General features: G+C 57.8%; 1 protein-coding gene across 1 annotated transcript in view; it reads right to left on the bottom strand.

The window, feature by feature from the left end:
- Positions 1-12732: 12732 nt before the first annotated feature.
- Positions 12733-23324, bottom strand: part of CNNM4 (cyclin and CBS domain divalent metal cation transport mediator 4) — a 42391-nt gene continuing 31799 nt past the window's right edge. Inside the window, exons 6-7 of the mRNA XM_073325473.1 lie at positions 16603-16784; positions 12733-13330 (exon numbers count right to left, since the gene is read on the bottom strand). Coding sequence (XP_073181574.1) covers positions 13124-13330; positions 16603-16784 — 389 coding nt within the window. The 3' untranslated portion in view covers positions 12733-13123. The remainder of the gene's footprint in view (positions 13331-16602; positions 16785-23324) is intronic.

The raw sequence follows: 23324 nt of genomic DNA, 5'->3' as shown, positions 1-23324 counted from the left end.
GCGTGCGCGCCCCCGGGGCGGTCAGCTGACTCGCCGCGCGCGCCCCCGGGCCGCCCGGCCAATCGGAGCGCGCGGCTGACGGGCCGCGGCCAATGGGCGCAGGGGGCGGGGCTGGCGGCGCGGGGAGCGCAAGCTCGGCTGCGCCGCGCGGTAAACAAGCGCGAGGCGGGGGCGGGGCGCTGGATTTAAAGGGCCAGAGGCCCCCCCCCCCCCCCCCGAGCCGGGCATGGCGGCGGGGACATTTATCCGCCGGGCCCGTGCACGGGGCAGCTACTGCGGAGGGGAGGCGGGGGGTGAGTGGCCCATCCAGGGGGCTCCTCGGCCCGAACCCCTGGACACGGGCCGCGGGTACCGAGCCCCCCCCCCCAGCTCGGGCCGCCCCCCACGCGCTAAGCCCCCCCCCGCGGGTACCGAGCCCCCCCCCCAGCTCGGGCCCCCCCCCCCACGCGCTAAGCCCCCCCCCAGCTCGGGCCGCCCCCCACGCGCTAAGCCCCCCCCCCGCGGGCACCGAGCCCCCCCCCCCAGCTCGGGCCGCCCCCCACGCGCTAAGCCCCCCCCCCGCGGGTACCGAGCCCCCCCCAGCTCGGGCCGCCCCCCCCCGCGCTAAGCCCCCCCCCGCGGGTACCGAGCCCCCCCCAGCTCGGGCCGCCCCCCACGCGCTAAGCCCCCCCCCGCGGGTACTGAGCCCCCCCCCAGCTCGGGCCGCCCCCCACGCGCTAAGCCCCCCCCCGCGGGTACTGAGCCCCCCCCAGCTCGGGCCGCCCCCCACGCGCTAAGCCCCCCCCCCGCGGGTACCGAGCCCCCCCCAGCTCGGGCCGCACCCCACTGCTAAGCCCCCCCCAGCTCGGGCCGCACCCCACTGCTAAGCCCCCCCCAGCCACGGGGCCGCGGGTACTGAGCCCCCCCCCAGCTCGGGCCGCCCCCCACGCGCTAAGCCCCCCCCCGCGGGTACCGAGCCCCCCCCCAGCTCGGGCCGCCCCCCACGCGCTAAGCCCCCCCCCCCGCGGGTACCGAGCCCCCCCCCAGCTCGGGCCGCCCCCCACTGCTAAGCCCCCCCCAGCCACGGGGCCGCGGGTACTGAGCCCCCCAGCCACGGGGCCGCGGGTAGCCTGCTGACCGGAGCCACCAGTGTCTCTTCAACCCGGTCTTCTGGTCAGAAACCAGGTGCCTGGCAACCCCAACCCTAACCCTGCCCACACTTCAGAGCTGTGCGGGGTGGGTGGGGGGACTTCTCCTTCTCCAAGGCCGAGGTTGAGCAAACTGGGGCGGGCTCAGAGGGGCAGGATTCCACCCCCTCTTCCTCTGCATCGCGTTAGCCTGTGCAGGCAGCCCAGCTCAGTGAGCCGCCAGCCCTGGGTGCTTTAAAAGGGCTGAAAACACCGAGGAGCCAAATCGGCTGGGCGGAAGCATTCACTCAGTAAAACATGAATGATCACTGGGAGCTGGTTAAGAACACTGTACTCGATGCCAAGAAAGCCACAATCCCCCCATCAAAGAAGAAGGCCGTCTTGGGTAAAATAGCAAGCTGGTTTAGAGGGGAAGTAAAGGCAGCTATTAAAAAAAAAAAAAAGGGGGAAGGAAGAAAGGGGATGTTGATCGTCATGCCTATAATCAGAAGCTAGGCAGTGTCAAAACTTGATGAGAAGCCAAGGGACACAGAAAGACACCCATGGTGCGCCCGCACCTTGAATGCCGTGTGCAGTTCTGGTTGCCTCATCTCAAAAAAGATCTATTAGAATTTGAAAAAGTGCAGAGAAGGGCAACAAAAAAGATGAGGGGTCTGGAACAGCTTCCACATGAGGAGAGATGAATAAGACTGGGACTGTTCACCTTAGAAAAGAGACGCCTAAGGAGGGATATGATAAAATCATGACTGGTGTGGAGAAAGTGAACAGGGGAGTGTTATTTACCCCTTCACATAACACAAGAACCAGGGGTCACCTAATGACATTAATAGGCAGCAAGTTTTAAAAAAAACGTAAGGAAGGGGATGTTGTGAAGGAAGAATAAGTGGGTTCAAAAAAAGAACTCCGTAAGTTCCTGGAGGATAGGTCCATCAATGGCTATTAGCCAAGATGGTCAGGTGTTGCCCTAGCTGGGGGTGCTCAGTACCCGCTGCCCGTGTCCATGCTCTGGGTGTTGCTTCCTAGCTTCTGACGGCCAGAAGCTGGGACTGGACAACAGGATGGATCACTTAAAATTTCCCTGTTCTGTTCATTCCCTCTGAAGCATCTGGCACCAGCTGCGGTCAGAAAAGAGGACACTGGGCTAGATGGACCATTGGTCTGACCCAGTATGGCCGTTATTATGTTATTAACTCTATGGCCAGCAAAAGTTAAGGCCAATAAGATGGAGTTTTTTAAGTATATTAGAAACAAACAAAAAAACCCTGACCATGGTATTGGATCATTACTAGACAGAAATGGTAGAATTATCAATAATAATGCAGAAAAGGCAGAAGTGTTCAATAAATATTTCTTGTCTGTATTTTGAAAAAACAGATGATGCAGTTATAGTATATGATAACACTCTTTCCATTTCACTAGTATCTTAGGATGATGTTAAACAGAAGCTACTAAAGTTAGACATTTTTAAATTGGCAGGTCCAAATAACTTGCATCCAAGAGCTTTAAAAGAGCTGGCTGAGGAGGTCATTAGAACATTAATGTTGCTTTTCAATAAGTCTTGGAACAACAGGGAAGTTCCAGAAGACTGGAAGAAAGCTGATGTTGTGCCATTATTCAAAAAGTGTAACCGAGATGACCTGAGTAATTACAGGCCTATCAATCTGATATTGATCCCAGCCAAGATAGAGCAGCTGATATGGGACTCGCTTAATGAAGAACTAAAGGTGGATAATATGAATAATCATCAATGCCAATCAACATGGGTTTGTGGAAAATAGATCCTGCCGAACTACCCCGATATCCCTTTCATTTGGTTGATAAAGATAATAGTTCCGGTGTCTGTACTTACTCTTCTGTAAGGTGTCTGACCTGGTACCTTATGACATTTTGACTAAAAAACTAGAAGACTATAAAATGAACACAGCACACAGTAAATGGATTAAAATCTGGCTAACTAATAAGTCTCAAAATGTAAATGGGGACTCATCACTGAGCAGATCTGTGTCCAGTGGGGCCCTGCAGGGATCAGTTCTTGGCCCTATGCTATTTAGCATTTTTATCAATAACCTGGAAGAAAACAAAGTCATGCCTGAAGAAGTTTGCAGATGACACGAACGTTGAGGGAGAGGTAAATAATGGCGAGGACCAGCACTGATCCAGAGTGATCGCTCACTTGGGGAGCTGGGTTCAAGCAAACAGGACGTGTTTTAATATGGCTAAATGTAACTGTAAATAAAGATGGGCTGTTTGTCTGACAGATCTGCGCTAGGGATTATTGTGGGCAGGTCTCTGGCCTGTGCGCTACAGGGGGTCACACTAGATGATCACAATGGTCCCTTCTGGCCTTGAATAAACAGCCTTGCCCCACCTCTGCCTCCCCATCGCAGCATTGGGTGCCAAGGTGCTGAGCATTTTTATAGTGTTCTAGTTTTTTAATCAAAATATCGTGCTTCCCACTCGAGACCACCATCGGGAACACCGCAGGAGTGCTGCCAATGGGGTGCACCCACTTCTTCAGTCCCAGCCTCTCCCAGCAGGGGGTGCTGTCAGGAGGGGGGCAAGAGCTTCTTCCATCCTGGCCTCTCCCCCAGCTGACAGTGCTGGAAGGAGCAGGGCGGGAACACTGGCTCTTGGGGGCGGTCCCAGCTGAGGGGGTCGTAGGGAGTGGGGCGGGAGCAATTCTAGAGAGTTGTAGTCTGCAGCCCGTCCTCCCCAAAGAACGAGCCCAGCCTACCCCTAGCGCGCCCTGTTCTGCCGTTCCGAGGCTTAGCAATCAGATTCGAACCGGCCACCGTAGCAGTCAGTGGAAATGGACCTGCACACCAAGAGACAGGCCCTGTCCCTAAGAGCCGACAGTGTAAATAAACCAAGTGTGGGAGGGGAAACTGAGGCATGGAGGGTGCAGTGATTTGTCCAAAGTCACCAGCAGGGTGGAGGAAGAACTAGGAATATAAGCCAGGTCTCCTGAGCTCTGGGGAAATGCCCGACCCACTCGGCCTCTGAATGAGCGTGAGCTCATTTTGTCTATTAGGGGAGGCTCAAGATGCTGCTGAGACACTGTAAAACTCGGCTCAGCACCGAGCTCCAGCCTCGTCCTCTCTGCTGTACTACAGCAGGGGAGCGAGTGGAAGGGGGAGCAGGGGCACACGCCCGCTCCTGTGTGTTTCCCGGGCTTTGGTTCAGCCCCGAACAGCCTGCCCAGCTTGAACACGGTTCCAGCTGGGAAATCTCGGGGCGTTCCGTACCATCACCCGTGTTCCCGGAGGTGTAAAGACCCAGGCTTTCAGCTCTCACAGCCCAGGGCAATGCTGCCACCTACCCACCAGCCACAGGCCAGGGCCCGGCTGGATTGGGAGCCTCAGCTCCTCAATAAGGGCCTGGTCTTGGATCCGCTTTCTCATGCGGTGGCATTATGTATGGGGTATTACAGTAGTGTCCAAAGGCCCCACCGTGCAGCCCCCAGCCCAGTGAAAACGGACTGGCCAGTTTCACCTTTGTATAGGAGTCAGTTTTACTCTGGGGCTCTCCAGGCCTAGCAAACCCCTGCCCTGGCGTGGCAAAGCCCTGGCATCATTCTGCAACCCCCAGGGACAGAGCGGTCAATGGGACACAATACCACTGCCACCAGGATTCTCGTTCAAAACAAAATCAGGAAAATTAGGGTTTTTTTTTTTGTTTTAAAGTAAGTTTAGGACCCAAACTCTGCCCCGTCCCTTTAAATTCTCAGCTGCTCTAGGAGCCAAAAGCAGTGCTGATGAGTGGGTGGGGGGCACGTTAGCTTTGGAGGTGGCTGCTGTCGCCCAGCCAGAGCAGGGAAGCCCTAACAGCTTTGAATTGGTGAATGGAAAATGAAGAAGCAAATATAAGAAACTCTGTTTCTTTCAGTGCTGCCCCAGTTCCCGTTCCATCTCTTTACTAAACTCGAAGGGCCAGATCCTCAGACAGTGTAAAGCAGATAGGCCATTGATGTGACTGGAGCTATGCTGATTTACCCCAGCTGGGATCTGGCCCATTGACTCCCACGGAGCGATGGCCCATTGACCGCAGCTGGGATCTGGCCCATTGACTCCCATGGAGCAATGTCCATTTACATCAGCTGGCAACCTGGCCCTTAGAGCTGAATAAAGAAACGAAAATAGGATAAACAACACAGGGCAGATCCTCATTTGGTGTGAAGCAGCAAAACTCTGCTGACTTCAAGGGAGCTACAACAACTTACATCAGCTGAGGATCTGGCTGAAATGTGAGCATTTGTGAGATCATGTAATTTGCTCCCCACCAAACACGTGAACAGAGAAACGATTCAACAGAAAGAGACACTCCACTGCCCATGAAATTAGACATACGCAAATTCGGTCTCCCGGCTTCCACCTGCGCGGCTGGGAATGAACCTTCAGGGGCCACAAAGTGCAGAAGGAAGGGAATATAGAGAGATATTTTATTACCCAATCAAAAAAATAAATTCCATATTTCGTTTAGCAAATATCATAATTTCTTAGTGACAAGAGACGCAGACTCAAAAATGAAACACAACCAAATCCCCTCCCAAAAGGGCACAACTCAGAACAATGAAAAAAATATACAAGAAACGACGATCCCCCCAAATAATCACAAACATATACAAATTAAATCTGGTGCAAAATAAATATTAGTCATTTGCTACCTGGCATGGCCCGTCTACAGTATTTGGATCTCCCCGCCTTGGCCCCATCAGCGATGCAAAGCCAGGGGAGTCCAGTGTGGGGGTTATTGCTGATTGGCTAGGGAGGAGGAAAGCCAGCAGAATTGGGATTGCTCAGGAGAGAGGAGACAACCGGCACGGAGGAGCTAAAATTCCCTGCAGAGGATGTGTGTGTGATTCTCTCCTGCCCTGCCCCTTGTGCAGTCACTCACACTGTGCACAAGAGAGTATAAAACGCAGCCAAATCCGAACGCAATGCTTTGTACCTACTCTGCAGTGGTGTAACTGCCTGTATGCAGGGCAGGGCAGAATCAGGCCCACAGACTATGGAACGGCCACAACATTCGAGGGCATTTGGATCCGAGTGTTGGGTTCCACCCAAGATCCCAGTGGGGACAAGGTCTGATCTAGATCGACACATGCCCTCGCTCTGTTCTGCACTTTGGTGCCAGCCGCACAGTTTGCAAACCCAGTCCCCTGTGCTAGGTGGAGGCATTGTTTCATGGAGACGGTAGTATCCTGGATAAAACCTGAACACGACTCATGACAGCTACTGAGAACATCAACTGGGCCTTTAAACGGAATCGATTTGCTCCTCGTAACAGGTCGAGTCTCTGATAACCGAGGGCCCGAGTGACTCGATTCTACTCTCACACCAGCACAGATTAGGAGTCCGTCCTCTGAAGTCAGTGGAGAGAACAGTTACCAAGCGAATCAACCCACTGAAGTCAATGGAGTTACAGATGTGCATGGAGCTCCGATTCAGGAAACCCTGGACATATGTGCTTAACGTTAACCACGTGCTTTACTCCCAGCGACTCCAAAGGGGTTTAAGCATCTGCCTAGGTGCTGTCCTGAACGTAGGGGATGCTTTCCTGGACTGGAGCCAGACTGATGAGAAACATGGCCATGGGGGAAGCATCATCCTTTCTGAGGTCACTTCCTGGTCTCCAACAGAACAGGAAATGACACGTACCGAAAAAGGAGCCGTCTGTTTTATTTAATTTAATCGGCACATAACTAACTCCCTGCTCAAAGAGCTGCTGCCAACAGACCTCCGAGGAGACAGGTGGCATGAACACGGGCGTCTCCATGCACATGCTCACGCGTGCTCGGAGAAAGGGGCTTCAGGAGAAAACCCTCAGCTTTTTTCCAATCCAACGTTGCAGAGAAATATTTCTGCCTTAAAAAAAAAACGAACTGTTTTTTTTTTTTTTTTTTAATCTCTAGAGTCTCTCCTGACAGGAACGGATTTTAAAAAACATAATTTAAAAAATAACCCCCACACAATAAATTACATAAAGTCACCCCCAGTGGGCAGCATTTGGAAACCACGGTGCTTTTGTCTGGAATAAAAAAAAACTTCACACACAGTCAGAACATGAAAAATCAGACAAAAGCGACGGCAAGCGAAAGACTTGTACACAGGAAAGGAAGAAATTGCAAGGGACAACGATGCACTCCAAAAATCCCTGTGCAAGCTGTGGCATTTCTATGGCAACGGATGGCTCAGACTCTGACAAGGAGGGAGCCATACTTCTCAGGAAGGGTGACTGGAGAGGCATAGTGTCTATCTGCCACTGAATTTCAATGGGAAACACACTGTTAGAATTAAATGCAATACATGGAAATTAAAAAGCCCATTCTGCAGATGGGAGAATTGGGAAATCCTGGCAAAAAGTCCCGTCACTGGAGTTTTCCTTTCAGAAGGCTGAGCGGCGAGCTAGGTCGGCCCCAATCCTGCAACCCAGTCCAGGCAGATGGCTCATTCAGCCCATATGGTACCTCTATTACTTTACAAGGGTCTGCCCTCACTGGATCCAATTGCCTAAGGATGTCTTAACATCCTTTCCCTTCCCAGCTTCTTCTCTAACCTGGCCAGATTCATTTCCCCTGGGATCTCCCCTCCGCACCCCCATCCCATTTGTCTGCAATAAAGTCTGCCCCACAGGGCTCAGGCCTGTGGCTCTGGATGAGTCAACGGGACCAGCCTCTCAGTGAAACCTGAGGAGCCGCCTGCGAGCTTTGGTCATTAGCTCTGCTCACAGACTGTGAGCACGTTCACACACCAAAGGGCCCCCTCCCTTTTGGGAGGGTGCAATCAAAATACTGGCACCAGCGTCCGAACCAGCTGAGAAATGGTATGGATCGGACAGGGGTTGAGAAAGCCCTGTATTAAAACCCAACAGATCCTGCAGCGCTGTGCAGTGCTGGAGTGAGAAGTGCTCCATGATCTGGTGCCGCTTTGCTATGTATCCCCATATAACTTAGGAGAGTTTCATCAGTTCCAAAGATGGGGAAACTGAGGCACAGGAAGGGGAAGGGCTTTGCCCAAGGTCACACAGCTGGTCAGTAGCAGAGCTAGAATTAACACCTACATCTACAGAGTCCCAGTCCTGTGCCCCAGACATGCAGCCACTCTGACAGCTGCAGGACCTTTTTCTACACAAGGGGTCCCACCCCCAGAATACAGCGCTGAGAAGAGACACAGCAAATCAGTCAGCGGCAGAATTCAGCGAGTCAATCTATGGAGCATGCTCAGGGAGGACACAGCTTCCCACTGCTGCTTGGCACCTTGGCTGCAGGGAGTCAAACGAAAACTTCACCAAGACGGTACAGTACTTAAAGGGAACCATGGTCCACTGCCTACGGATCTCCCCAGCCCATGGGCCCACGTGAGAGGCGTGTTCCAACAGCCGTCACCAACAGCCTGGGCTAGAGTGATGGCAAATTCCCCCGGAAGAGCCAGTCACTGAGCAGAGCCAGAGTGCAGTTAAACCCATCTGCTCCAAATCCATACACAGCACAGCGCCTGGGCCTGATCCTTCGCCTCTCTGCACCTCCTGGCGTCACCTGCTGAGAGGGCGGAAAACGACCAACCCCGAATTCTCCGCCCATGCTGTTGGTGACTTCCCGCACCCCTCAATCCCAGGCATACGTGGTCACACAAGGAGCAAAGAAAAGGAAGGCCAGACTCTCCCTGTCTAACCATACTGCAGCAAACCTGGTTTTAACAGCAGCCTAGATGACACCAATTAGAATGTCTCCTTTGGGGCTGCCATCGTAATGACACGGGAGGCGATCTCCCAGCTGCAGGCAGAGCACCAAGAGGCAGATCAAGACTGAGAAAATTCAGGCTGCCTTGGAAACCAGTGGAAATCAAGACCAATTGAACCACTGTTTTACAGTGTGCTTCTACACTGAAGAGTGACTATGTAAAAATGGCTTGTTTTCCCCCTAAAGACCAGCTCCCTGCGCCAATCCATTATCACAGTGCTCATCTTATTGTCCCAATCACCCTTCATCCTGGGGCGCCCTAAGAGGGGGAGTTTGGGGGAACTCTGGAGCTGTGTCCATGTACTGAATGGCTTTCCTTCACATTTTGATGGTGGTTATAATGAATGGGGATGAGAGACTTTTGGGGGACCAAAGGTCTCTCTGTAATTAGCCCAGAAAACCGGAAGAGGTGGACCAGGAAGCTGAGCCGGCTCCGTTTACAATTCAAAGAAAGATTTTTCCGCCTGCCAGAGCTGGACACTGCCTGGGATTGGAGAGTCGAACTGGAGTTCATCTGCCCCCCAGCTAGAAGATTCTATACCAACAGAACGGTGACTAGACACTTCCCAGGAGCGCTCGGCTCTGGTGGGGCTGAAGGGAGAATTTTTTCCAGGTCGGGATGACTCCAACTTTAAAGGTTAGGAGCAGGAGAGCCATTTTTTCCCCAAGAAAACAACTTCAGAAACTTCACAGAAAATTGAACCGTCTCTCTAGAGACGTCTCTGACGATCTGCAAAGGGGACTTTTCTGACATCCCTCCATCTCGCCAAGGAGGAGGATTCCTGTGGAACAGACTCTCTAGTTCTGCTTAGCCCCCGAGGAGCTTCCCTCACCAACAAAACATACCCAGCACTATTCCCAGATCCCAAACGAGGGCTCCAGATCCGAACTCGACCGTGGAGGCCAGCCAGCATACGCTGTGCAGTACCCATTTAAAACATCAGCATGCAATACATCAGTGTGCGATATTTGTTCTATGGGAACCGTTAACTCCCAAGAGAATAAATCCAACAGTATGAAGAGTTGCTTCCCCATCGCAACGTCATGGTTGCGTGCGGCAGTCAGCCCGAGGAGACTGCTAAGGTCCCCGCAGTACATTTTGGGGTAAGGTACAATTGCCCTACGAAGAGCTCAGAAGCAGGAGTACTGTATCACTGACGGCGGGGGCAACCGACCTGATTCTTCTAACCCTGAGGTGGTGTCAGAACATCCACATCAATTTTACAAGGTTTCGACTCACCCAGGTAACCAAGGACACCAGTAGGAAACTTCTCTGGGGCCTATAAGCAGCAGTCCTTGTTGGCGCTAACGTCTAGAGTCCGTTTAAAGCCTCGGTGTGGGTCAGGTGAGGTCCCCCTGCGAGGTGAACAATTCCAGAAACACGTCAACGGCTGGGGCGTTTCTTTGATCAAGTACCACAGCACTGACAACCAGGGCACCAGCTCTCGTGTCCCATGTGTTAACCCTGGCGTGGCCTAAACGCAGATCTGATCTGGAGACTGAGCCAAAGCAGGAGTCACCGAATACCGCTCAGACAAAGTCACTCTCAGGCGCGGAACAGCAGGTTTAGTTACACCCTGGAACTCATTCCACAGCCATACGTTTACGGGTAATTTAAGCACCTGGAAATACATGAACCCACCCATTTCTTTAAAATTTGCCTTAAAACCACACAGATCTGTCCAACTTCCGCCCCCGCCCCCAGCTCCGTGAGGCTGCCGAGGAGCATTACAAATGAACAATTACATTTAATTTCTGCTGACGCCCAGATGTAGTGATTGGCCCCGCCAGAGCACCTTGCTCTTCCCCTTTCAGCCAGAGCCAAGAGCGGGGCGGGAGGAGCTGAGCGTCTCTGCAGTCTCCCAAGGGGGCCGCCTGAACTGTCCTAGTTTCTGATCTTTGGTTGAAAAGGGAGAGTGGGCTGGAGTTCAAACAGGAGGCCCTAGCCAGAAAGGCCGCCCTGGCACCGGGCTGCGGGCAGGGACAGAGGGACCCGAGGGCTCTGGCATTGTTGACCCGCCCTGAAGGTCCAGTCTCCCCAGTGGAGCGGTTATGCCCTGGTGGGAAGACCCGGATCCACTGAGGAGAGGCTGTGCCCCCTGGGCCAGCTTGTGCCCACAGACACCCTGCCCCTTGGTCTGTCAATGGGGAGTGTGAACCAGCCAGCTACAGCAGCTCCCTCACAACCCCCGAACCCCAGAGAGGCAAGAGGCCAGCAAGGGCTAGGTCAGCCCCCCAGCTCCAGGCAGGGCTCTGCCCTCCTCCCCCCTACGCCACGGCCCCCTCAGCCAACTGCCCGTCCCCCCCATGCCACGGCCCCCCTCAGCCAACCTGCAGGACACTGGCCAGGCGGGTGCCAGCTACACCCCCTCACAAGCTTCCTGAGTGCCCGCTACAAAGGGCTCCCTTGGCTGGTGAGCCAACAAACCTGCTTGAGCAGCATCCCCAGCCAGAGGGTCCAGGAGCCCACGGCAGAGTGAACCTGATCCAGCCCCAATGCTGCAGCACGGCCGGGGGGCCAAGGAGCCCCGACGCACAGAGGTCTCTGCACCTCCAAGGAACAGCTGGGGTGCAGGACAAATAGGCATCCCTCGCTGTCCAGAGGGGCTTCTGAGCACGGGGGCTGCCCTGCCAAGGCCCTGCCTCTTCCAGCCCCTTCAGTGTCACGCGACAGCCCCATTACACCTGTCCACCTGCCTGGGGAGTCAGGGGCACCCAGGGGAGCCTGCCCTGCCCTGCCCTGCCGAGGAGCATCCCCGGAGCGATTATTGCTCAGAAGCCAGGTTGGTTTGGAGGAGAAACTGGCTCTCCAGGGCAGCACTCCCAGACGGCATTCTCTGCCCAGCCCTCTCTCCCCGGCGGTGCCCCAGGCCAGGGCTCCCAGCTAGCCCAGACAGCAGCCACGGGTCCCTGAGCCTGTGGGAGGGGACAAGCGACACTGCTTTGGTCTCTGCTGGCTCACGAGGACACAGGCTGCCCCACTGCTCTCAGTTACTCCGGTGTCAACTGGGCTCAGCTAGCGAGTCAACAGGGTAAATCTGGACTGACACTGGAGCTACGGAGAGCTGAACGAGGTCCCTTGGTCTCTCTTGGCCAGGTCGGTGGAGAAGCCCTGGCGTCTGTCCCAACCGAGCCAGACCTCAGGCGGGTGCACACAGGGTACCCCACTGACACAGCAAACCCCACGCAGGCGAGAGCAGAATCCGGCCAAGCAGGGACAAAACCAACGTCCCCTCACAAGCCATGTCGGCCGGAGGGGGCGGTTCACTGACCCCCCCAGGGCCTGGCCCCTCCACTCCCACCCAGCCCCATTCACACCCACGCTCACAATATTACCCGCACCATGTCTGTTGAAGCGATGCAGAATCCCGGCCAGCGCTTGGAGCGAGAAGTACCCCTTGAGCCTGGCCCCACCACCCCCAGCTGAATCCTGGACACGTGCTGGGCTCCACCTCTGAGATGCGCCAAATGACACGGACGCACGAAGAGCTCTGCAAGGCCAGTGCCCGGCTAGGATGGGTTCCAACCACCCTGACTGTGGCCGACTCCAGTGCTGGCTGCTCCGAACTCCCAACCACCCGGCAACAACAACAAGAAAAAGAAACCTACGAGACACCAAGGCTCCCTGAGCTGGGCCAGCGACTCCCACAACCGGCAGCTGCTGCCCAGGCCGATCGCTGTCCCCTCCCCAGGCGGGATGGCCAGGGACTGATCTGCTGCTGGACCAGGGGTGGGGAGGGTGTGACATGAACCAGGGCCATGCTGCGGGGGGAGTGCAATGGGTCATGCTGAGGTGCCAAGCGGGTGAGCGTAGCTGCTCTCGGCAGGGGCACTCCAGGCACGGCCTGGGGTTTGAGAGCTCGTCCCTTTGTTTCCATCTTTATTCATTTAAATAAAACCCAGTTTAGAAACAGCAGCCAATGAGTTCCCTTTATAAATCCTCTGCGGAGTCACCCTCCCTGCTCCCAGTCCACGCCTGGCCCAGGCCGAGGTAAAGTCGGTCCCTGGGATCCAACAGCTCCAGGGCCCATTTTGGGGAAGGGGGGTGGGGGATCCCCTTTTGCATCCCAGTGTGGCCACGGCGCCACGAACCCACATCCTCACCAACGCTGGCAGCAGGGGCTGCCCCGGGCGATCAAAGTGTCTCGCAGAGGGAGGGATCTCTAGACAGAGCTATTTGGACGCGGGGAAAGGCTCCCCACCCCGAAGGGTGTGAAGTGTCCTGGCAGGGGCGCCGGCGGGGGCCCTGGTGCCAGGCTCAGACGGAGTTCTCCTGGGGGCTGTGGCTGCTCCTGTGGTCCAGGCAGTTCCTCTCGTTCAGCAGGCTGGTGGTCTCGTCGGCCCCCAAGGGCTCCGCCTTGTCTGTCAAGCTGATGTCCATTTTGAGGGCGCTGCTGTCCGGAGACTGAGGGCAGCTGTCCAGGCGCGAGGCCATCAGGCCATTCTGGTACTGCTGGCGCGTAATCTGCAGCGGGGGAGAGAGGGGCAGATGTGGTCAGCCAGCGAGACGAGCCCGGCTGGCCTAGCAGAGCTCCAGAGCGTGGCCCATGGATACTGCCTTCTTGAGTATAGAAGAGCAGCAGCAAACTACAGATCCCAGCATGCCACACTCCATCCTGACCTCCCACCCCAACCAGAAACTACAGATCCCAGCATGCCACGATCCATCCTGACCTCCCACCCCAACCAGAAACTACAGATCCCAGCATGCCACGCTCCATCCTGACCTCCCACCCCAACCGGAAACTACAGATCCCAGCATGCCACACGCCATCCTGACCTCCCACCCCAACCGGAAACTACAGATCCCAGCATGCCACGCTCCAGCCTGACCTCCCACCCCAACCGGAAACTACAGATCCCAGCATGCCACGCGCCATCCTGACCTCCCTCCCCAACCGGAAACTACAGATCCCAGCATGCCACGATCCATCCTGACCTCCCACCCCAACCGGAAACTACAGATCCCAGCATGCCACGCGCCATCCTGACCTCCCACCCCAACCGGAAACTACAGATCCCAGCATGCCACGCGCCATCCTGACCTCCCTCCCCAACCGGAAACTACAGATCCCAGCATGCAATGCTCCCCTCCCCCACCAGAAACTACAGACCCCACCATGCCATGGCCATCCCCCCGCCCCCAAGTATGATAATTCAGTGCACTCCCTTCATAAGAATCACATCAGTCCTGGACAATTCGATTCTTATAATTGCTTGACTCTTACAAGTGGAATTGCAAATAATGGATGAAATCGGCCGTTACGTTTTTAAACAACTGGCTTCCCCCCCCACCCCCAACTGAGAAACGTCTCATTTACTGTCACTGAATTCTTTAGACTTTAAACATATTCACCGTGGAACAAAACCAAACCAACTTTCTAACTGAGCCACAGGTCGTTACCACCCACTCACTCCGCAGGTGCGTTTGTTGGAGGCAATTACTGCCTTGCGACTGCAGCAGGTGTGAACTAGTGGAGGGATGTGCCTCTTAAGGAGCCAAAGACACATTTTAAAAATCCCTCAAACTGCAGCCAACCGAACACATGTAAGCGCAGTACCCGGCGTGTGACGGACCCGTGTACAAGACCCGACCGGACTGGTTCACAGTATTGGCTCACGTTCACCAATACGCAGCGTCACCGTCTGTCATCGGCGTGGAGTGTCTGGCTGTGAATGCACAATGCCGTGGCACAATCCCCGTTGGATTATAAACTTGTCCAGTGTTTCCTGGATCACGGCACGATCCACGCCACTGTTAACCTCCTTTACAGAGCAAGGCAGGAGGTTAAAATCACTGCACCCCCTGTACGGCAGGTCATTTGTCTGAGTTTTTGTCGCATTCAGAGTCTGCCTCTGCATCATTTTCGGGTTTCAATTCCAATCGGTCTCTGATCTCGGTCACAACATCAGAGACCAGCTGCGTAACACTCACCGATGGCTAGCCACTCTTCAAATTTGGGCGCATTAAGTTCTCTCGGGTGCTCAACAACTGCTTCTGCCATGGGCATTATGACCAGACTTCCTTTGTCGCAGCAATTCCGGGTTGCTGAAGCATCGACGTCAGACCAGGCCTTTGTGAGCACGAGAATGGCACCTAAAAGTCGGCACTTCCTGGCCATTTCCACAGCAGCAGCTTTCTTCTTCTCATCACCAATGTGGTGCAACACCGGGCGAGCCATTTGCTTGCAATATACCTTGGCCGTTCTGGTCATTCCCAGGTCACATGGCTGAAGGATAGAAGTTGTGTTCCTTGGGAGGAATTCACGTCGGATATTCCTCAGCGCTACACCTTTCCTCACCTGGGTTGGGCAGATGTCCACAAGTAGCAAAATCTTTCTCCTTTCCTGGCCCAACTTTCGATCCCACTCATGCATTATCCAGGCAGGTACACTGGCAGCAGAGCGGACTGGAATATGTCTCACACCTGGGTTTTGACTTTTCCCCAAGGACGAAAAGGTCCTTTTCCTTACCAATCACAGAACAGGTGAACCGAGCAGCAATCTTGTCTTTAGAGGAGTTTCCTCCTCTTTTACTGTCTGATTTAAAGGTGAAAGTGCCACCAGGCAGGGCTCGAAAGTCAATTCCACTTTCCAAATGTTTTCTTCCATGAGGTCACGTCTCATTTTGAGCCACTCGTTTTCTAACCATTCTTTGCAAGACCTAATGTCTGCAGCTTTGACTTCTCCACACATTGTCGGAAACCAATCCCCTCGTTTCTTAAAGTGCTCACACCAGCCAGTGCTGGTCTTCAAGGTGATAACGCCCAGGGTGACCGCCAGTTCTGCTTTCTACATCACCAACAGCCCACTTAGGGAGGCATTTCTCTCTCTGGCATCTTTATAAGCACCACCTGGACCATAAGTGCCTTGCCTGACCACAGTCCTTCTGTCTCCCACGTTCTGTAGGATGCTCTCCCCATCGCTGAGAAGCTTAGACAATGTAGGTTGCGGAATGCCCAATTTCTGAACTGCCTCTCTTTGGCCGGTCTTGGGAAGATGAGGGTAGGACTCGGGAAGGTGGCGTTTTTCATCTGCAGAAAGCGTCTCTCTTTTTCCTGCCATCTTGACTCTCACATAAATGGCACAACTGGTTTATTCTCTGCAGGGATTTTCCTTTCCATGGGCTATGTGCCCAGTAACGCGAGATCTGATCAGATTCCACCAGCTTTGCTGGCTCATTACATGTCGGTGCCCTTGAGTATGGGAGTCAGTCTGCCTGAAATGACTCGCTGGAGCCTTACAAGTGGAGTACTTGCCCCAGTGGTTTTGATCACTTTATGCGGTTGGTTCTTGTACTGGTAATTCTTAGAAAGGGAGTGCACTGTAACTGGCCCACACAAAACATGTTTCATCTGGGGGACCCAATTGCTTTCCAGAACACCTCATCTGTGGCCACAAGCCAGCCCTGCACTGCAGCCACCTCTGGGGTGGGCTGGGAAGCTGCTAACCGGCACACAGCAATGCTCCCCAAGACTAAGGAGACACCAGTGTCCAGCAGATGCTAGAGGGGGGTTCAAAGAGGCTCAGTGTAGAAAACCCAAACTGGAATTGGGCCATGCCCTGAGATCTCCACCCCGGCAAACGCTCAGGGCCTTGGGTTTATGTCTCCTCTGACAGCAGCACAGCGCCCCCTAGTGCTGCACCGAGGACAGTGCTCCCTGCCGCTGCTGCTTGCCAGGCTGCCGGCCGACCCGAGGGCCCCCCCCGCCCCGCAGCCCAACACACCCGGCCTCACCTTGACGAACTGCAGGTCCGTGAGGGCGCGGACGCTGAAGTCGGAGACGTACTGGGCGCTGGTGCACACGTTGAGCTGGTTGCTGCTGCCGCTGATGGGAGAGGCGGTGGAGTCCGAGCGCTCGTGGTAGCTGAGCGATGCCGAGCGGTTCAGGCTGCTCATGTGGGACAGGGAGCGCAGCTCTGCGGAGAGACACGGGCAGGGTTAGCTGGGGACCCCCTCCTGCCTCGCCCCGCGCCCTGTTCCTGGGCCCAACGGCAGCACCCGCCATCCAGAGAGGTGAGCTGGCCCCGGCTGGGCCCGAAGGGCCCCCCACCGCACCGTCCCTGGCACGCGGATGCCTCGCTGGGTGGGGTCAGCTCTTGGGAGGGGGCGGCCCCCCTGCCCTCACTCAGACCCCCCAGCTCGCTGCACACGGACCACCAGAGGCCAGGATTGGGGTCAGCCAAGCCCCAGGCATGTGACCGAGGCTCTGATCTAAACATCTGCCGCTTGCCCCAGAGCCACGCTGAGCCCCCCTGCTCCTCCCAGGCAGCCCTGCCCAGCTCAGGGCATTGCCCCCAAGGGCTCCCTCTGCCCAGGGCCCAGTGCACCTGTGCATTTGTTTACATGTAGGACCTACAGGATCCAAAAGTCACCTGGCTTTGCTGTGTTCCTCAGCCCTGAGTCTAGGTTAAACCCTGGGCGAGGCTGGAGGGAGTAGCCCATTCCCAGGGCAGGGAGGGGCCATTTCTGGCCTAGCCTGGGGACTGACACTGGAACCCCCTGGAATTCAAGCACAAATCTGACCCGGGGTCCAGCCACCCTGGAGAGATGCCCAGCCGCCCCTGCACTAGCTCCCCCAGTGGGGCTGAGGAGGAAGGGCCCCAAAAGGGTGAAAGCTTCAGAGCTCTCCCCGTCCCCAGCTCCCTCCAGCCATGCCCAAATCCCATTCATTTGGGAACCAGTCTCTGCCGGAGCCCCAGCCTCCCCCTCCCCATTGCTCGACGTGGGGGACCCTGGTTGCAGGTGCTGGGGGATCACGGGGAGGGAATCCCCGGCGTGGGAAGGCTCTAGGGTATCTGCTTCTCTCAGGGACCCCAAGGAAGGAGACAGGAAGGGGCAGAGGCATGGTGTCATGTCAGCCCCTGGCTCATGTTCCCTTTTGGGTGGCCCCAGACAGGGCTGGGTACACGAGACCCACCATGCCCATAGCGTGCTTGGCAGCCGCACTCAGCTGTGTGCCTGGGAGGGTTCAAGGGCATCATGCTTCCTCGCCGGGCAGCCCCGAGGGGGAACAGGGTGTGGGCACCATACACAAACCCGGGGTGGACTTCGGGAGTCTCCCTGCCGGGCCCAAGCTGGCAGATGCTTCAGCACCTCCCCCACACACTTGCCCCCTTTCAGCCCCACGCTGGAGAGCCCGGCAGGGGCAGAGTTAAAGTGGGGCTAGAGCAGCGGTTCCGGGGGATGCGCCCGGGCCTAGCCGGGCATCCCCTCTCTGCTCCGGGAGTCTTAGTCCCCCGCTGCCCTCTTGGCGTTCACGGGCTGGCTGGAGAATGGCCCAGGAGCTGGCCCAGGGGTGGAAGCTCTGCGGAGGAGAGCTCCAGCCCGTCCATCCCACGGCCGGCGGGCAGGAGCCAGGACAAAGGGCTCTCCCCGGCCCCAGCACGCCCAGCCCCGAACACTCCACTGCTGGCTGACATGGGAAAGGCTCCGGAGCCGACTGTTTAACCCCTTCCCGCCCCGAGCCAGCAGCTGGGTAACTAGGAGACAGTTCAAAGTACCTGGGCAAACCTAATTCTCTGCAGGGGGCTCGAGACGGAGCTGGGGGTTACGAGCGACAGAACCATGCGGTGTCCCAGCAGCACGAGGCAGAGACGTTAGGGAGGTCTCCCTGGCATCAGTCAGAGCAACGGGGGAGGGTGGGCATGCACGGTCCCCTTCCGCAGAGCAAGGCTTTCACCTCCTGGCAGGCTCTTCACAGACTGACACCCGCTCGAAGCTCTAACACCCCCCGTGCACTCAGCCCCAGAGCACGGGCAAGGACAGAGCGAAGGCAGGCGATCGGGGGAGGCTACGGGGCCACAGACCGGCCACATGCTGCCTGCAAGGCGTGAGCCGCAGTCTCCTACCGGGCTGGAGGTCAGAGGTGCTCACCTGTGCCCCGCGTCGCCCCCTAGCAGCTGCAGCCGGCAGTGCAGGTGTCACAAGGCAGGCGTGGCAGGGACGGCTCCCGAGTTCTGCCCTACCGTTCACTTCCACGCCCACGAGGCCAGGGAGAGCCGGGGGCGGCTGGCTCCAGCCATGCGTGTGACCACGTGTCTACACGAGGGGGCAGTGCAGGGCGGATACCTGGAGATGCTCACAAACCCGACTGCAGAGGGAGGGAAATGATGGCGCGCATTGGGACGGGCTTCCCCCAAATGGCCCCTGGTGCCAAAGAGGGACAGCCAGGTGCCCGCGGCACGCCTCAGCCCTGCTCCCCACGGACGCGCTGCTAGGTGGGATGAGGTCCCCTTAAGGACCAGGGGTTAAGTCCGGCTGTGGCTGGTCACCCAGAGTCAAAGCAGGAAAGGCAGCGCTGCCCTGCCTGCCCCGTGCCTCACCCGGGGCCGTGCCGGATTGACACGGCCAGTCTGTCGCCGGAAGGCCAGCCCGGGTTAATCCCGTCACAGATGGGTCTAGCACTCCACGCATTGGCTTCGGTTACCTGTCAGCCTGGAAACCAGCAGCCCTCCCTCTAGGACCGGGCGGCTGGGCTGGGCGGGCTAGGCGGAAACACACAGAGGACAGAACAGAGACATGCAGGAGGAGAACGTCATAAGAGACCCTCAGGAGAGAGGCCAAAGCTCAGCTCTGCCAGCTCCAGGGGGACGGGATTCGCCGCGGACACCCCCGAACAGCCCCCACCAGGCCCTTCCTATGCTCGGCAGCTGGACCGACCGCCTGGCTCAGGTCCGGCTGTGGGCGGAGGGGGATCGCGCGTGGCTGCAGGAGGGAAGCGCGACGCCCCCGGCGGGGCTGAGGCGAGTCCCCGTCATGTCTCGTCTCAAGTCCTGGGTGCGGCCAGCGGGGCAGGACTTCCTGCCAAAAAGGACGGAACTGAGAGTTTCCCTCTGCGATTGCTTCTTCGGAGCGGACACGCCTGGCGGGCAGCTTCTGCCATAGTAACGCAAGCCCAGTTCAGTGGCCCCCGGGGCCCTGAGTGCCGGGGGGCAGCGGGAACGGGGAGCAGGCCGGCCAGTGCAGGGCAGGAAATCGCCTTGGTTCTCCATCTCCCCCGCCCCCACCGCAGGGCCAACGCGCGACCAGCGGCTCATCGCACCCCGGCCCCTTCGGAAGCCAGGCGACCAGGCAACGGGGGAGACCAACGGCTGCAGGAGGAACCCGGCGGCCGAACCCAAGCCTGGGGCACGGCCCCCCGCAGGCCTAGGCTGCTCCCTCCCTGCGGCTCTCAGCCCGGCCCGTCTGGCCCGCAGCTCTCCGGGGAGGGGCCGTGCTGCCCCGGGCCGGGCGTAGCTCCCAGGCCTGCCTTACCCCTAGGACGGAGGTGCGGGCTGGGGCCCGTCAGGGCTCTCTGATCACAGCTGCCTGAGCCTCAAGGAGCCTGAGGGCGGCCGCAGGAGCATCACCACGGAGCCGCCGCACCAGCCCCCCGAAGCTCCTGCAGCAGCTGCAGAGTCCTTGTCACTGGCACCCACGGCGGGGGGCAGGGGGGGCCTGGGCTGGAGCTGGCAGTGTCACGGGGTGACACTGGCCCTTTAAGAAGGGGCAAGACCAGCACGCTTCAGCCCCTCACGCCTACTGCGGGCCCTCCCCAGGCGAGAGCCAGGGCTGCCTGGGAGCAGAGGGGAGCAGCGAGAGGGGTGCTGGCTCGTGGCCCCAGGCCAGAGGGCTAGAGGCAGGGGGGCAGCGGGGGGGGGAGGGGCAGGAGCGGGGGCTGTGCCTGGGAGCCAGGACAGGAGGCAGGAGGGTGGGGGTCTGCCCGGGCGCCAGGGCTGGAAGCAGGGGGCAGCGGGGGGGCTGTGCGGGGGGGGCAGGAGCCAGGGCTGGAAGTCAGGACTGGAGGCAGGGGAATGGGGGGGCCTGTGCCCAGGAGCCAGGGCTGGAAGCAGGGGGCAGCGGGGGCTGTGCCCGGGAGCCAGGACTGGAGGCGGGGGGCTGGGGGGCTGCCCGGGGGCCAGGGCTGGAAGCAGGGGGCAGCGGGGGGGCCGTGGGGGGGGGGCGCGGGAGCCAGGGCTGGAAGTCAGGACTGGAGGCAGGGGAATGGGGGGGCCTGTGCCCAGGAGCCAGGGCTGGAAGCAGGGGGCAGTGGGGGGGCCATGCCCAGGAGCCAGGGCTGGAGACAGGAGGGCAGCGGGGGGCCGTGCCCGCTGACAGCTCAGGCTGGCGAGCTGGGCCCAGGGAGCCCCAGCAGAGAGGCTGCAGGGATCCCAGCTGGGGAGGGCGGGTTTCCTGCCGGCGGGCTGGCCTGGCCCAGGGACCGAGGAGACGGACAGAGCGGGCAGGGCGGAGTGGGTGAGATGATGCGTGACTGTAAAGACTCTGGGCCCTGGGGCGATACACGGACGACCCTTTGGACTATTTGCCCAGGGTTTGTGTAACACACGAGCCCCTAGGACTGGTACAATAGGTCCGTTCTCTGGGGCAGGACACAGAACACAGGCAGCCTGCGAGCTTGGCACAGGGCAGCATCCCCGAGACATCGCTCAAAGGGGCAGAACGCCCCAGCCCGTCAATAAGCGTGCGGAGAGCGCACAGGAAGCTGATGGACAGGGAACCACTCGAGCCTTGCGGCCGATACTCACCTCACAGCATCAGGCTTCACAGGGACTGACAAGGTAGGTCGGGAAAGCAGAAGACTGAAGGTCAACGTGGAAAAGACGCAGATTATGGCAAGTGGAGGAGACCAGGAAGACAAAGACCTGGGAGGCCCATCAAGGAGAGGGAATTGCCAAGATTAAAATAAAGTGGTAAGAAGCCAGGACATAATGCACTTACAGCAGGGGCTTGGCTCCAGATTGCTCACCATATGTGGGGCCCCAGAGCAGAATCCTTAGGACTAGGAACGGAGGAAGGCTGAGGATGTGCTGATACACAGGGGCTGGAACTAGGGGGCTGCCGCACCCCCGGCTTGAAGTGGTTTCCATTATACCCAGGGTTTCGTTTGGTTCAATGGCTCCCAGCCCCCCCCACCGTACACGTCTCCAGCCCCCTGCAGGACGGCACCGAAGAGGAAGGTTTAAAGATGGACAAAGCCGGTACAAGGCAGAGAGCAGTGGGAAGACTTCGATCGGCCCCATTGGGGCTGCTGTGCTGATGGACAGGAATCAAAGACAAAGAAACCACAAGGGGAAGAGAGCCTGGCCTGGTGTCCCGGCGGGTATCTGAACAGGGAAACTGAGGCAGGCACGCCTGCCATGCCATGACCTTCCACAAGAGGGCACCCAAGGTGGGGCTGCCTTATTACAGGGGCTAATCCCAGCTTTTGGCTTGTAAGCAAGTGCCCTGCTGGTGCGTCTGTAAGGGGGAGAAGAAACGGACACAAAGGTGAAATCAGACCGATGCAAAGCAGCAGATAAAGATGTCCATGTAACCACTTCGGGACCAGGACTCCTGGGTTCAAGTCCCAGCTCTGCTACGGACTCCGTGCAAGTCCCTTCCCCACTCAGGGCCCCAGTTTCCCCAGCTGTAAAATGAGGATAAAGACACCGACCCCCCGGTGTGAGGCGCTTTGAGATCCTCGGAGGAGAGGCACAAGGAGTGGTTACTCGCCCTGGGCAGTGAGGGTGGTGAGCTATGTCCCCCTGCGGGTGCTCCAATCTAGCACCCCCAGTGCCTTCGATCGGAGATCGATCATAGCAGTGTCCAGCCGGGCCGGGTGCTAGCCAGCCTCCTACCTGTTATACAGCACTGTGCGGACCGCCCCCAGGTCCTTCCCTACCGCCGAGCTCCACCGCGGACAGCTGCGAAGCAGGGGTAGCAGAGACATCGCCAAGAACCGCAGTTACCGCACAGGGCGAGTAACCATTCCTGTTCCCTCCAGTCGCGTCCCCACGGGCGCTCGGCTCTAAGGGACTGCCAAGAGGTTCCCTCGCTGCGGGAGGGGTTTGGAGTCGGGGCCAGCGAGCTGAATGCAGAACGTATGTGCACAGGGATTTGAATAATGCACAATTCGCGGCGAGAACGAATGCAGCCGGGTACCTCCTTGGGAGGTCTGATTCCAGACTGCAGACCTCTAGCAAGACAAAACTCCGGGGTCTTCATCCCGGCTGGGCTCTCCTGCCAGTGAGGGGGGCAGCAGTGCCCCCGGTGATCTAGCTGGGGCGGGGAGGAGACAGGCAGGTGAATGGCTGGTTCATTTCAAACTCGGAAGAAACTTTAGGTAGAAGTTTGTGTGTGGTGGGGGGCGGTGCAGTGTGACCTTGTCCTTAACAAAAACTGTGAAGGGGGGGCTGCCGCCATGGCTGAGGGATGCTGTCTTCGTGGACACGTGGAGCAGAGAGTGGGTACCCATCGGGCCCAAGGGTGGCCTTGTGAGGCAGGAAAGGACCAGGCCGAGGTGCCAAACAGGAGCAGGGTGGGAGACTGGCGGACAGAGGTTTCCAGGTCGCTGGGGGAATCGCACTGGCACTGCGTGGGCAGACAGGGAAGTGCCTAGAATAAAACCCCCTCACTCCACGCTGCAGGGAGCTGGTTCTTGCGCTCCCAAGTGGGAGCACGTCTGCTTCTCCGCGAAG

Source organism: Lepidochelys kempii, chromosome 26, assembly GCF_965140265.1.
Source record: "Lepidochelys kempii isolate rLepKem1 chromosome 26, rLepKem1.hap2, whole genome shotgun sequence".
In the NCBI taxonomy this organism is placed as follows: domain Eukaryota; kingdom Metazoa; phylum Chordata; order Testudines; family Cheloniidae; genus Lepidochelys; species Lepidochelys kempii.
Note: the sequence above shows the minus strand (reverse complement) of the source record. Positions and strands in the feature narration are given on the sequence as shown.